This window comes from Bubalus bubalis, chromosome 13 (assembly GCF_019923935.1).
Source record: "Bubalus bubalis isolate 160015118507 breed Murrah chromosome 13, NDDB_SH_1, whole genome shotgun sequence".
NCBI lineage: Eukaryota > Metazoa > Chordata > Mammalia > Artiodactyla > Bovidae > Bubalus > Bubalus bubalis.
Window position 1 is genome coordinate 8113634 of NC_059169.1, and position 12071 is coordinate 8125704.

The following is a 12071-nucleotide window of genomic DNA, read 5'->3' on the forward strand; positions in this document are numbered from 1 at the left end:
AACCTGAATTGTTTTGCCAACCCAATATATCAGGAACCATAAGAAAACAAAAGGTGAGGAATGCATAGTACCTCAAGCTGCCCTCATAGAGAAGATAAAAGAGGTGACTTGGATATAGGGTGGAAAAAATGCAAAAAAAAAAAAGGGGGGGGTGTAATTCAAAGAAGAAAGAGTACCTTGGGTTTAAGGAATCAAGAAGGGGGTGGCATTCAGGACAGAACAAAATCAAGTGGCAGGATTCTGACAACTCAGAGGAAGGAGCATGTGGAGAAAACCACACTACTGCATGGGAGGGAGATAGTCAGGGAAGAGCACATCGTCTGGTCCAGAATGGAGGGCACATAGGCCTCTCGTAGGGCACCCCCAGAAATTCAGTGTAAGGTCAGAAAAAGATCACCTTCTGAAATAAAACATACCACTTAGTACATTAAGGCAGTCATCCTAGACGGTGATGCTACATAGCAGAAGACAAAGGAATGCGTTACACATGGAAACTAAATTCAGACTGATGTGGGGTCTAAACCACATCAGGATGTGGAGTCAAGAGGATATCAAGAATCTGAAACTTCAGCGACACAGCAGCCACTACCAAATGCAGAGCCATGATGCGGATGGTGTAGAGAAAGCAGAGCAAAACTACCAGAATGTGCTGGCCTGCTGCCTTGCGAGGAGCAGTGTGTGTCCTGAGCAGCCGTCGAGGAAATGCTGGTGCCTTTGATCCTGTATTTCTCACTCTCAGTTAATATATTAGCATTCTGATATTCTGTGAGCCTGATGAGTCAGAGTCTATTCTATAAGAACAGAACTCCAAAGAACTCTAAAAGAACTTATCAAAATGCATTTTTATACCTTCAAAGACAAGAACCGGATTTTGCAATCTAGCAACACAGTATCATCCTGCAAGGTTCTTAGACCCTCGAATCTTCTAAATTCAACTGGTACATGCAGGACAGCATCAAAAGACCAATCTGCTCTCGCCTGGGATGGTGCGAAGGACTTGACGCTTTCAGCAAGTTACACAGAGTCCCCAAAGTAGGAAAGGATATATTAGTGCCACACACGGAAAAGATTTATTTGATCTTGTGTCTAATATGAACTGGAGAAAACCAGAAGATGAGGAAAACAGAATATAAATGCACAGTCCACTCAAGATACACTAAGACACTATAGTTAACTGGTAGTTATGTCGTGATAGGGCAAAGGTATCTATTAAAAGAATAAAAAGAAATACAGGAATGTTAGTATAATTTTCAAGCGAGCTGTTAAAAACAAATGAATCTAGATGTTCCTGGCACAAAAGCTGGTAACTAAGGGAACCAACAGTTTGACGTTTTACTCTAATAAGTAACAATAATAGGAAGTGAATAATAATAAGTGAACCAATAGTTTGACATTAATGTTGACAACTTCTGGCACAAAATTTTGTGAGTCATTATTAAGTACAGCTCTTAAAAAATGCTTCAACTCATATTCACAGTCAAATCTGTTCATTTTTGTTAAAATCCCTGGATTTTGCTTTTATTCCATGAGTGAGGGCTTCCCAGGTGGTTCAGTAGGAAAGACTCTGCCTTCTAATTCAAGAGACACAGGTTCAATACCCAGGTCCGGAAGCTCCCCTGGAGAAGGAAATGGCAACCCACTCCAGTATTCTTGCCTGAGAAATCCCACGGACAGTGAAACCTGGCGGGCCACAGTCCATGAGGTTGCAAAGAGTTGGACATGACTGAGCGTGCACAAGCTCAGTTCACATTTCCTGAAGGCCCATAGGAAACGAGCAAGTCAGCCAGAAAAGAGGGAGTTCCAAAATCTAACAAGTGTAGTCACCAGGAAAATGTAAAGCCTGTTAAAGAAAACAGGCCTGAGAGCCCTTAAAAATAATCTAAGCACGGGACTTCTCTGGTGGTTCAGTGGTAAGGACTCCGAGCTGGCACTGCAGGGAGTGTGGGGTCAATCTCTGGCTGGGGAACTGGGATCCCACATGCTGTGCCACAGGGCACCCCACAAAAAAAAAATCTAAACAAACAAAAGATACATTTCAAAGTATTTTTTTTAATGCACATTAACAACTGGCCACGGTTTTCACTACTGAATATTTCAGAGACAAACGAGAAAAGCCTGTCTCTGCAACTCTGTCTTCTACAATGAGATGGAACAGGAACAACTTCTGTTCGACACAGGTTAACACTCTCCACTCGGAATACAATCAGAAGTCCCAAGGGTCACATGGATAAGGTCAGAGGGCATCATACATAGAATCAAAGGGTTAGTGAGGGACGTCCCTATGACCAAGAAGCTGGGCAGACACATTAAAAAGATGCAACATTATATGAGGCTGCACGTCCCAAATGCCAAACAACAGATAAAAATGACCAGTATTACAGAAATTAAGAGAAATCCAAGTGTCAGACATAAGGCAGGGCTTGCTAAGGACCACTGAGGCTTGAAGAGAAAGATCAAGGGGGAAGTGGATCAGTTATAATCCAGGAAAACACAGGTAGAAAAAGAGACAGTGAGAAGTCAAGTTTTGTAATAGGGAAAGCAAAAATAAGAACAAAACTGGGAAAATACAGTACTGAAATTTATTTGAAGAAATTATAGCAACAACTCCTCTCCTCGCATCAAAAAAAAAAAAAAAAAAAAAAAAAAAGAGGAGGGATGGAGAGAAGAGCCTATTCCTCAAAGGAAAAACACTGATGTGTGTTGCAAAGTCTATCCTCTCTTAGTTTTTCATCGCCTGATCAATTACTTAGAGAGGATGTGTTGACAGCCACAATGGAAACAGGAAAAATTATTAACATTATTAAAAAATTATTAACATTTAAGGCTCCCCTTTCCATAGAATAAGGAAAGGAAAGTGAAGTCGCTCAGTTGTGTCCGACTTTTTTGTGACCCCATGGACTGTAGCCTACCAGGCTCCTCTGTCCATGGAATTTTCCAGGCAAGAATACTGGAGTGGGTTGCCATGTCCTCCTCCAGGGCATCTTCCTGATCCAGGGATCAAACGTGGGTCTCCCGCATGGCAGGCAGATGCTTTACCGTCTGAGCCTGACCAGGGAGGCTCCATGGAGAAAGGCCCCCTGCCACTGCACAGAGCTCAGTCAATAAGAATAAAATTAACATTGACTGAGTCCTTACTTTGTCAGGCAAGGGGCTAAGTATATTACAAATACGTCTCCTTTTATCTTCACAGTGACCCTGTGGGGTGAAAATATGGAGACAAGGTCCACACTGGCTCAGTAAGATAACAGTCTACACTGGCTCAGTGAGTGAGAGTTTAAGCACCTCGTTCAGATCACAGAACCAGTATGTGCAGAAACCACTATGCGGACTCCAAGTCTGCCTGCCTCACAAGCAGCTGGATACGCCTGTGAAAAGGCAACAGAAATAGACCCTGTTTATTTACCGTTACTCTGTGTTCACTCCTTGAGCTTAGTAAACCAGGTACTCTCTCTGCTGACAAAGCCTCTGCTTGAGCAGACTTCAGTTTGATTTCGGACGCACGCAGCAGTAAGCGGCAGCTTGCAGCAAGCAGCAGCGAGTGCTAGCTGGAAGCAGGGGCTTCGTTTCTCAGACCCAGACTCCTAACCACTGGGCCACAGGAGCCAGCAGTTAGGGCTAAGGTTCCTAGCCCTGCCTGCCTAGTCAGGAACAAATTCAGGCGAGGAGGCAGAAGATAAAGAGTAAAGTAAAAAGTTTATTGAAAGGAAAAGTACATGCGGAAAGGCACATGGGCAAACTCAGAGAGACAGTGGTGCCTTTGGGAAGTTTAAATCCTTTAGAAAGAAGCAGTTTTCCAGATCTAGATCTTCCCTCAGGCCAATCACCTTGCTTTGTCCCCGCCTGGTTAATATGTCTTAGGACCGTCCCCTGGGACGTGCACGCACACCCTAGCCAAGATAGATCTCGAAGTGAAGGCTTCTGGGAGGAGCACGACTCATTATGGCCTGGAATTACCTTCTCACTTTTGACTCCAAGGAGCCTTTCTACGCATGGGTTAGTGTCTCCTTTATCAGACAGGGTTTTTTCCTTTCTTTGTCCTGGCCACAACTATGCCCTTAAGGTAAGGGACAAAGACCGGCTATTTATCCTGTTTCTTGTTGGGTATAAATTCCTCAATGGGAGCCCAGCTGTCTCTGATGTCAAGAAATGCAAAGAGGAGGCTGGCTGACTGTAAATTCCCCAACTTGGAGCCCACCTATATCCTACCTCAAGTAAGGCATCGCTGAGCCTTCTTCTCAGCTGGCTTGGACCTTGGGATTCTGTGTCCCTCCTGGCTGAATCCAGTTTTAGCAAAAATTCTGCCAAAGTCAGTTGAGAGAGAATCCCCCACCAGGATACCCCCCACCAGGACAAGATCAAGGTCCTTATCCTTCACTCGTAATGCCCAACCCTTAGACTGCCTGAGATAAGACCTGTTAGACCAGTTCAGCAAGGACCCTTGATGTCTCTTCTTAATAACCTTCCATCCATGGAACCCTCGCTTTGAGAGTTGGTTTGTTGTTTCAGGTTGAGCCCGATTGCTCTCCCATGACCCAGTTCCCCATTACAACAGTCTTCAATAGTCTTCCTTACCCTTTTGACAAGTGTTGAAAGAACATTTTCTCTAACACTGTATTGTAGGTTTCTGATCATAAATTCAAAAGGTGATTGTGAAATTTTAAAAATGGAAATGTTCAAATAATTCAAATTATTTAACTAGCACATAACTAACACAATCCTTAGGATAGACTGTATTATTCTCTGTAACAACCAAGACCCTTTTATAACAGAACTATGTCACTTTCACAGTTCATTGTCCTGTTGTTATATATTTTTATGCCACTCTAACAACAAATATTCTAAATCCTTGCATTCCCTTTCAGGAAGAGGAACTGCAAATTCCATGCTGCTTCCTGAAAGGATTTTAGTAGCAGCAAGCTCTCTCTCTCCCTCTCTCTCACACACACACCCCATGGGCCCAAAAAACACACCGTGCTAAAGCAGTGTTTATGACATGCCATAAAACTTAAAAAGTTCTACCTTCAAAGAGGGAAAGAACTAAAAAATATTAAATTGTACATTGAAAAGTACCCTATATATTACGATCAATATTATCTATTATGATTTCCTCTTAGATAGAGTGATAGACTGTATTTATAGTTTACAGCATATCCCATGAATCAAAACCAATCTTTGAGATGAATCCTAAGTGTGTGTGTGTGTGTGTGTATGGGTGTGTGTAAATCTTCTATGTATTTACTTACCAGTTTCTCCAGCTGTTTTATTCTTCCCATGAGGCTTATATAGAACATATGAGCATCCTTTTACATGGAAGTGGTCGTTAATTTGTCTAAACCACCTGAAAAATAACAAGTAGACTCACTCATAGCAACAATTCCAAAGAAAGTGCTATTCCAATTTCAGTAAAATTCGGGCAGAGCCCAAGCCTGGCATATGTATCAGAAGTTGGGTTTGAACGGTCAGATACAGGGTTTACTATCAATGTACACCTACAGAATTATTATTTTGCAGAACTAGAAATAAGGTCTTCCTCTAAACACAGGCTTCATACCTCATAAGTGTCGTATTTCCAGTGAAGGGGCCGAACCTAATATCTTCAAATGGAGGCTGAAAGCCCAAAATATGTAAAGCTTCTTCCTGGGTGATGGGTGGAAGACTACAAAAGAAATATGGTCTTTCATTTGACAATTTCCATCATACGCAAATGCAACCTGTCTCAATGTTACTGTCTCATTTGCAAACAGTTTTATTAAAATTTTACATTTTTATCTTATCAAAAACAATGCATACATTTATTTTTAGCTAAAAGGTTTCAAACAAAATATGGCAGTTTTCCCCCAATTTCTAAAAAATCTGTTCTTAAAAATCTTCCATTATAGGGACTTCCCTGCAATGCAGGGAATCCACCTGCAATGCAGGGGATGTGGGTTTGATCCCTGGCCAGGGAACTAAGATCCCACATTCTGCAGGACAACTAAGTCTGTGCATCGCAACTAAGACCCGATGCAATCAATAAATAAATACATTTTTTTAAAAGAATATTTTTAAAAATCTTTCATTATTCCATATTTCAAAATTTTCCATTATAGCAAAAGCAACACCAAAGAACTTCTGAATATGGAGTTTAGAGATAGCTTATCAAACTTACTTTCCAGCTCCCATTGTGCTATACAAGAAATTCCAACAAGAAACTAACGAGGAGATGCCACAAGAAGTCTTATATTGTGGTCGGCTTATGCAGTACCTGAAAAAGTAAAAGACTGTTTTCTTCACTTGAATAAACACAAAATACGCATATAAAAACAGAACACTCATGGCAACTGAGCATGTTAGCATAATGAAAACTTTGATCATTCAAACCAATGTTAAATATTCATTCATTTAAAGTATTTTCATATTTGTTAAACACATTATAAATGCATAACTGGCTCAAATGGTAAAGAACACACCGGGCAGTGCAGCAGCTCAGGAGATGCACGTTCAGTCCCCGGGTCGGGAAGATCTCCTGGCAGAGGAAATGGTAACCCGCTCCAGTATCCTTGCCTGGAAAATCGCATGGACAGAGAAGCCTGAAGGGCTTTAGTCCATAGGGTTGCAAAGAGTGGGAGATGACTGAGCATGCATGCATTGTAAACGCATAACAATAAATCATGCTTTTTAAGAATGATGGCTAAGTATGACTAAAGTGAATGTTACTCAAACGAATGGAAAAAAATTACAGCTATATAAATTTAGATGCCAGCTCCTAAAATTTCAATGCAAACTCCTAGTTGAGCTACGTGTATGACTGTTAGCAACTTTAGCTGTAGGAATTCTTTATATTGTCTGGATATCAATCCCCTATCAGATACATGATCTGCAAACATTTTCCCCCACCTTGTAGGCTGCCTTTTCACTTTGTTGATTGTTTCCTTTGGTGCACAGCAATGTTTAAGTTTGACGTAGTCCCATTTGTCTATTTTTGCTTTTGCTACCTGTGCTTTTCGTGTCATACTCCAGAAATCACTGCCAAATCCAATGTCATGAAGATTGTCCCCTATGTTCTAGGATCTTATAGCTTTAGGTCTTACATTTAGGTCTTTAATCGATTTTGAGTTAATTTTTGTGTATGATGTGAAGTAAGGGTCCAGTTTCATTCTTTTGCACGTGGATATCACAGCACTCTTTTCCAAAGAGACTGTCCTTTCCCCATCTTGTGGTCTTTACACCCTTGCAGAAGATTATTTGCTATTTGCGTGAATGTTTATTTCTAAGCTCAATTCTGTTCCATTGGTCTATGTCTGTCTTTATGCTGTGTAATAAGTTTTGAAATCAGGAAGTGTGTGGCTGTGTTGCCCTCCTATAAGCACCACCTTTCCTGTAAATCCCTAGAGGCAGTGTTCTCAGCTGGCATACAACTGGTAAGATAATTAGGTAGTGATCAGCACAGTGTCTTCCCCTGCAATCCTCCCTGCATCTCTGTAGTGCTGACCTGGATCTCCTGAAAGAATTCAGATTCTTCCCCTCTCACACCACAGCTCATACCCCTAGATTTAACCAGAGTCACCATGGTTCGGGGGTGTCACCTGAAATGTAGAGCAACCTGCATTGTTCGAGGCCAGCAGTAGTCTATGAGGTCTCAGTATCTCCTCTCTGTTAATACAGAATGTATGGGATCTGATGAGTATGTATTAGAAATGATAGTTTGGGGATGTTGCTATTTCTCTGTTTCAGGGAAGATAGAGGATTTCCTGTTTTTCATTTTCTTGTTATTGTTTTCATGGTTTTGAGGGAAGGAGTGGAGTAAAAAGACCTTATTCTGCCATGGTTCAATCTCCCTCCTCCATCTTACACACTAAATCCTTAGGATCAAGCTTAGGGACTGTTAAGGTTTTTCATACTTCTTCATCAGTCCAAACTTTTTACCAGTCTTGTTCATGACCAGCTTAAAACTTTTACTGACATTCTGTGGGTCTTTCCATTCCATCTCTAACCTTGTAACATTCTCCAGGAAATACACTTGTCATCCAGGTAATTTTTCCCCTTAGATTATTTCTCACATCTATCTTTCCTCATCCAAATCTTTATGGCCTTACATGTTACACTATTAAGAATAATTACTCATATATGTGGTTATAACAAATCCTAAGTCAAAGGGATTCAGAACAAAATGCATAAAACCTCGCTCCAAAGAAAGTAAAATTAATGTTTTTATCTGTGTCACTTCTCCAATACAGTCTACCAGTTTATCTTTGTGAAATATGCTTTTGTTAAGAAAGCATCAGTGGATTATCTCTACCCTGGAAAAAGGTTCTAAATCCTTAACCTGACATCCAGGAAATAGACTTTGAAAGGTGTTATAAAGAAAGAACAAGGACTCTGGAGTCCAATTCTCTTCAGTTTCAATGCAAGATCTACGTATTTGCCATGTGATCTTGGGTAAGTTTCTTAGCTGCTCTGAACCTCACTTCAGACAGACCAGTCTACTCCTCATTACCAACCTGCCAGACACTTTCCTACCATCCATTCAAAGACCTTTAGACCCTCTACCCCCTCGTTTTCCTTTCTTAAGCCCCAGCTTCTCAGTGAAGCATTTCAGTGATCATCACCTCCTCTCATGTTGGTTGTTTATTCCCACCCACCATCTGACCAAGTTCCTGAGATATTTTACATTTTTCTCTCTTCTCAACTAGATTGGAGAATAAAGTCCTGTTTTCTGCCTCTCTGTACTCAGCCCACAGCAAAGCATCTAATATTTATAAAATAAGAGAAAGAAATCTAATATTTCTAAAACATCACACCAAAGAATTTTTAAAACCTCAAATCACAGGTTAGCAGTACCTAAAAACTATCATGACTTAAACATCCTTTTCTTTAGAATAGGAACTCTATGTTATGGCCGCCAAATAGCCCCAGCTGCTAAGTGGAAGATCTTCTCATTAAAGGAATGCCAGTTAGTAAAGGCCGGAGAAGGCAATGGCACCCCACTCCAGTATTCTTGCCTGGAAAATCCCATGGGCAGAGGAGCCTGGTAGGCTGCCGTCCATGGGGTCGCTAAGAGTTGGACACGACTGAGCGACTTCACTTTCACTTTTCACTTTCACGCATTGGAGAAGGAAATGGCAACCCTCTCCAGTGTTCTTGCCTGGAGAATCCCAGAGACGGGGGAGCCTGGTGGGCTGCCGTCTATGGGGTCGCACAGAGTCGGACATGACTGAAGTGACTTAGCAGCAGCAGCAGTTAGTAAAGGCAGAAGAAATGAGAGAATTTTGAAAAATCACCATTTTATAACAGGATTCAGGCAGGGGTCATCAGTGGGTTTGGTTAAAACCACTAGGTGAAAAGTTGATGGCTGTCTAGATGTTGGCTCAAAGCCACTGCCAACAGTGTGATGACCTGATGGCGGCAAAGGGAAGAAAGGGACCTGACAGTGTGGCTGAGGCTGTGGTCCCCGTATTCCAGGGATCACTCTTAGAAGCTTGAATCCCGAAAGAGCAGACTCCACATACTTTCTGATGGGATACAGTATGAAGGACACAAGGTCACCAAGACAGTGTTCTTGCCCCCAAGTATTCAACCAGAATCTAATCATGTCTTTACACCTAACTTCCAGTTTACATGGACCGCTGTGTGTGTGCTCAGTAGCTCAGTCATGTCCTACTCTTTAGGACCCCATGAACTGGAGCCCTCCAGGCTCCTCTGCCCATGGTATTTTCCAGGGAAGAATACTGGACTGGGTTACCATTTCCTTCTCCAGGGGATCTTCCTGACGTGCCTCTCCTACATTGGCACGTGGATTCTTTACCACTTTACCAGGGAAGCCCAAAAATGAGATACTAAGGAAATGTTTGTTAACTTCGTTAGGTATGACAGTGGTACTGTGGTTAGGTAAAAAAGGTCAATTTTTAGCAATTACCATCGTCTGAGGTCTAATACTTTCCGCTGCTTAATATCTTCAAGAGGAGAATACTGAGGCCACTCCCTTTGATGTCTTCCTTTCTTATCTGAAGTTTTTTTCTTGGAAACTTGCTTTTTTCCATTGCCTGGAACACAAGAGTATAAAAATGAGGTAAGATGAAGTAAGATCCCAAAACAATACAACTAATTATGCAACAAATATCAAAGTAGCTAGGTCTAAAAATGCTATTCACAAACATATTCAAAACTGTATGTATCTTCAAGAATACCCTCTGCCTTAAAGAAAGGGATAGAGAATAAAAATACATTTAAAGAACCATGAATGTTATTTCCTATCAGGTTCTTATATTTTAATCCTTGGGCTAGTCACTTAGCTAGCAAAAGAATCAATCAGAAAATGCTTAGCCACATTTAGAAAATCAAATTAGCAATGGTAAAATATTTAACGAGACCAATTTCCAGAAAATGAATCCTTTCTATAAAACAATAAAACCACATTAACGTTACTCTGCTGAGAAAGTAAAAGCATCAGATCCAATAATCTGATGATGTGATGTTTAAAAATAGCTCCAGGCCTCCAGAGACCACAAAGTGAATTAAGAATGATGCATGCAAGTACATTATTAAAATGCAACTTTAGCACCAGGAGCCAGAATGGGAAACAAAGCCTCCTTTCTGTGCAAGTAGATATATATGTGTGCACAGACAGACACACAGACACCACACACATTCTCCAAAAGACACAAAAGACAACACAGTGGTTATCTACGGAGGGGAAGGGAAAATTGGGAGCCTCACCAAAGGGAGACAAAAGTGAATTTTTACACTCTTTGATTTTTATACTTTTTTGTTTCCATTTAGTGGATCACCCAATCAAAAAATAATAAAAATTAAAATATTATTAATTAACATCCAAGCCTCGTTTCACTAAAACACCATGGACATTTCACATAGCTATGTGCACTTTATATCTTTATTTTTATTTTCGATCTCACCGCATGTAGGATCTTAGTTCCCTGACCAGATATCCAACCTGAACCCTCTGCATTGGAAGCGCAAAGTCTTAACCACCGGATCACCAGGGAAGTCCTAGCTAGATGCACTTTAAAACCCCTCACACGTATTACATTTTAAACAAAATCAATCTGCTATAAAAATTAAATAAAAGCTAATATTTCATTTTCATGAGTCAGTCATAAATTAGACAATAGAGATTATAGAGATACATGTTTAGAAAACAAACGTGGAAGAAGATCCTTTTTCTTCATTCAAGATGCTCTACAATGAAACCATCTGGCACCCAAAACCAGCTGGAACCATAAAGACCTACTGTATAGCACAGGGAACTATACTCAATAATTTGTAATAACTTGTAAGGGGAAAGAATCTGAAAAATATATATGTATATGTATAACCCAACCACTGAACTGTATACCTGAAACAGCAAGACACTGTAAATCAACTATACTTTAACAAAATTTAAAAAGACAGGTCATATGTCCTCCATCCATAATGGAACTAAATTAGACATTGGTACTTAGAAAAACCCTAAATATATGGAAATAACATAGCGTACTTCTAAATAAGGTATTTATCAAGGAAGAAATAATAAGGGAAATTGGAAAATATTTCAAATTAAATATAGTTAAAAATAAACTGTATTAAAATCTATGGTCTTCAGCAAAAACAGCACTCAAAGTAAAAGTGTTAGTTGCTCAGTGGTGTCTAACTCTTTGTGACCCCAGGGACTGTAGCCCACCAGGCTCCTCTGTCCATGGGATTCTCCAGGCAAGATACTGGAGTGATATGCAATTTCCTCCCCCAGAGGATCTTCCAGACCCAGTAATCGAACCTGGGTCTTCCACATTACAAGCAGATTCTTTTCCATCAGAGCCACCAGGGAAGCCCCAAAACAGTACTTGGTGAGCAATTTTAGAGCGTTTAATACTGACACAGAAAAGTCTTGCATCAAGAGGATAGAAAATAAAGAACAAAATAAACCCAAAATAAGAGGAACAAAATAGTAAAGAGCATAAATCAGTGAAACAAAAACAGACAATTCAGAAAATTAGTAAAGCTAAAAGCTGGTTATTTGAAAAGACAAAGCTGATACACCCACTGCTAGAAAAAAAAAAAAAAAAAAGAACATAAACTACCAGCATTGGGGATGAAAA

At 40.4% G+C, this 12071-nt stretch overlaps 1 protein-coding gene across 2 annotated transcripts in view; it reads right to left on the bottom strand.

Moving 5' to 3' along the window:
• LOC102389249 (basic immunoglobulin-like variable motif-containing protein) overlaps positions 1 to 12071 on the bottom strand; it is a 62625-nt gene that overhangs the window by 40422 nt on the left and 10132 nt on the right. For both annotated transcript variants that reach the window (XM_025262601.3, XM_025262600.3), the window contains 4 exons: positions 9896 to 10022; positions 6149 to 6244; positions 5552 to 5656; positions 5244 to 5338 (listed from right to left, as the gene is read on the bottom strand). In XM_025262601.3, the coding sequence (XP_025118386.3) occupies positions 5244 to 5338; positions 5552 to 5656; positions 6149 to 6244; positions 9896 to 10022 (423 nt within the window). The remainder of the gene's footprint in view (positions 1 to 5243; positions 5339 to 5551; positions 5657 to 6148; positions 6245 to 9895; positions 10023 to 12071) is intronic.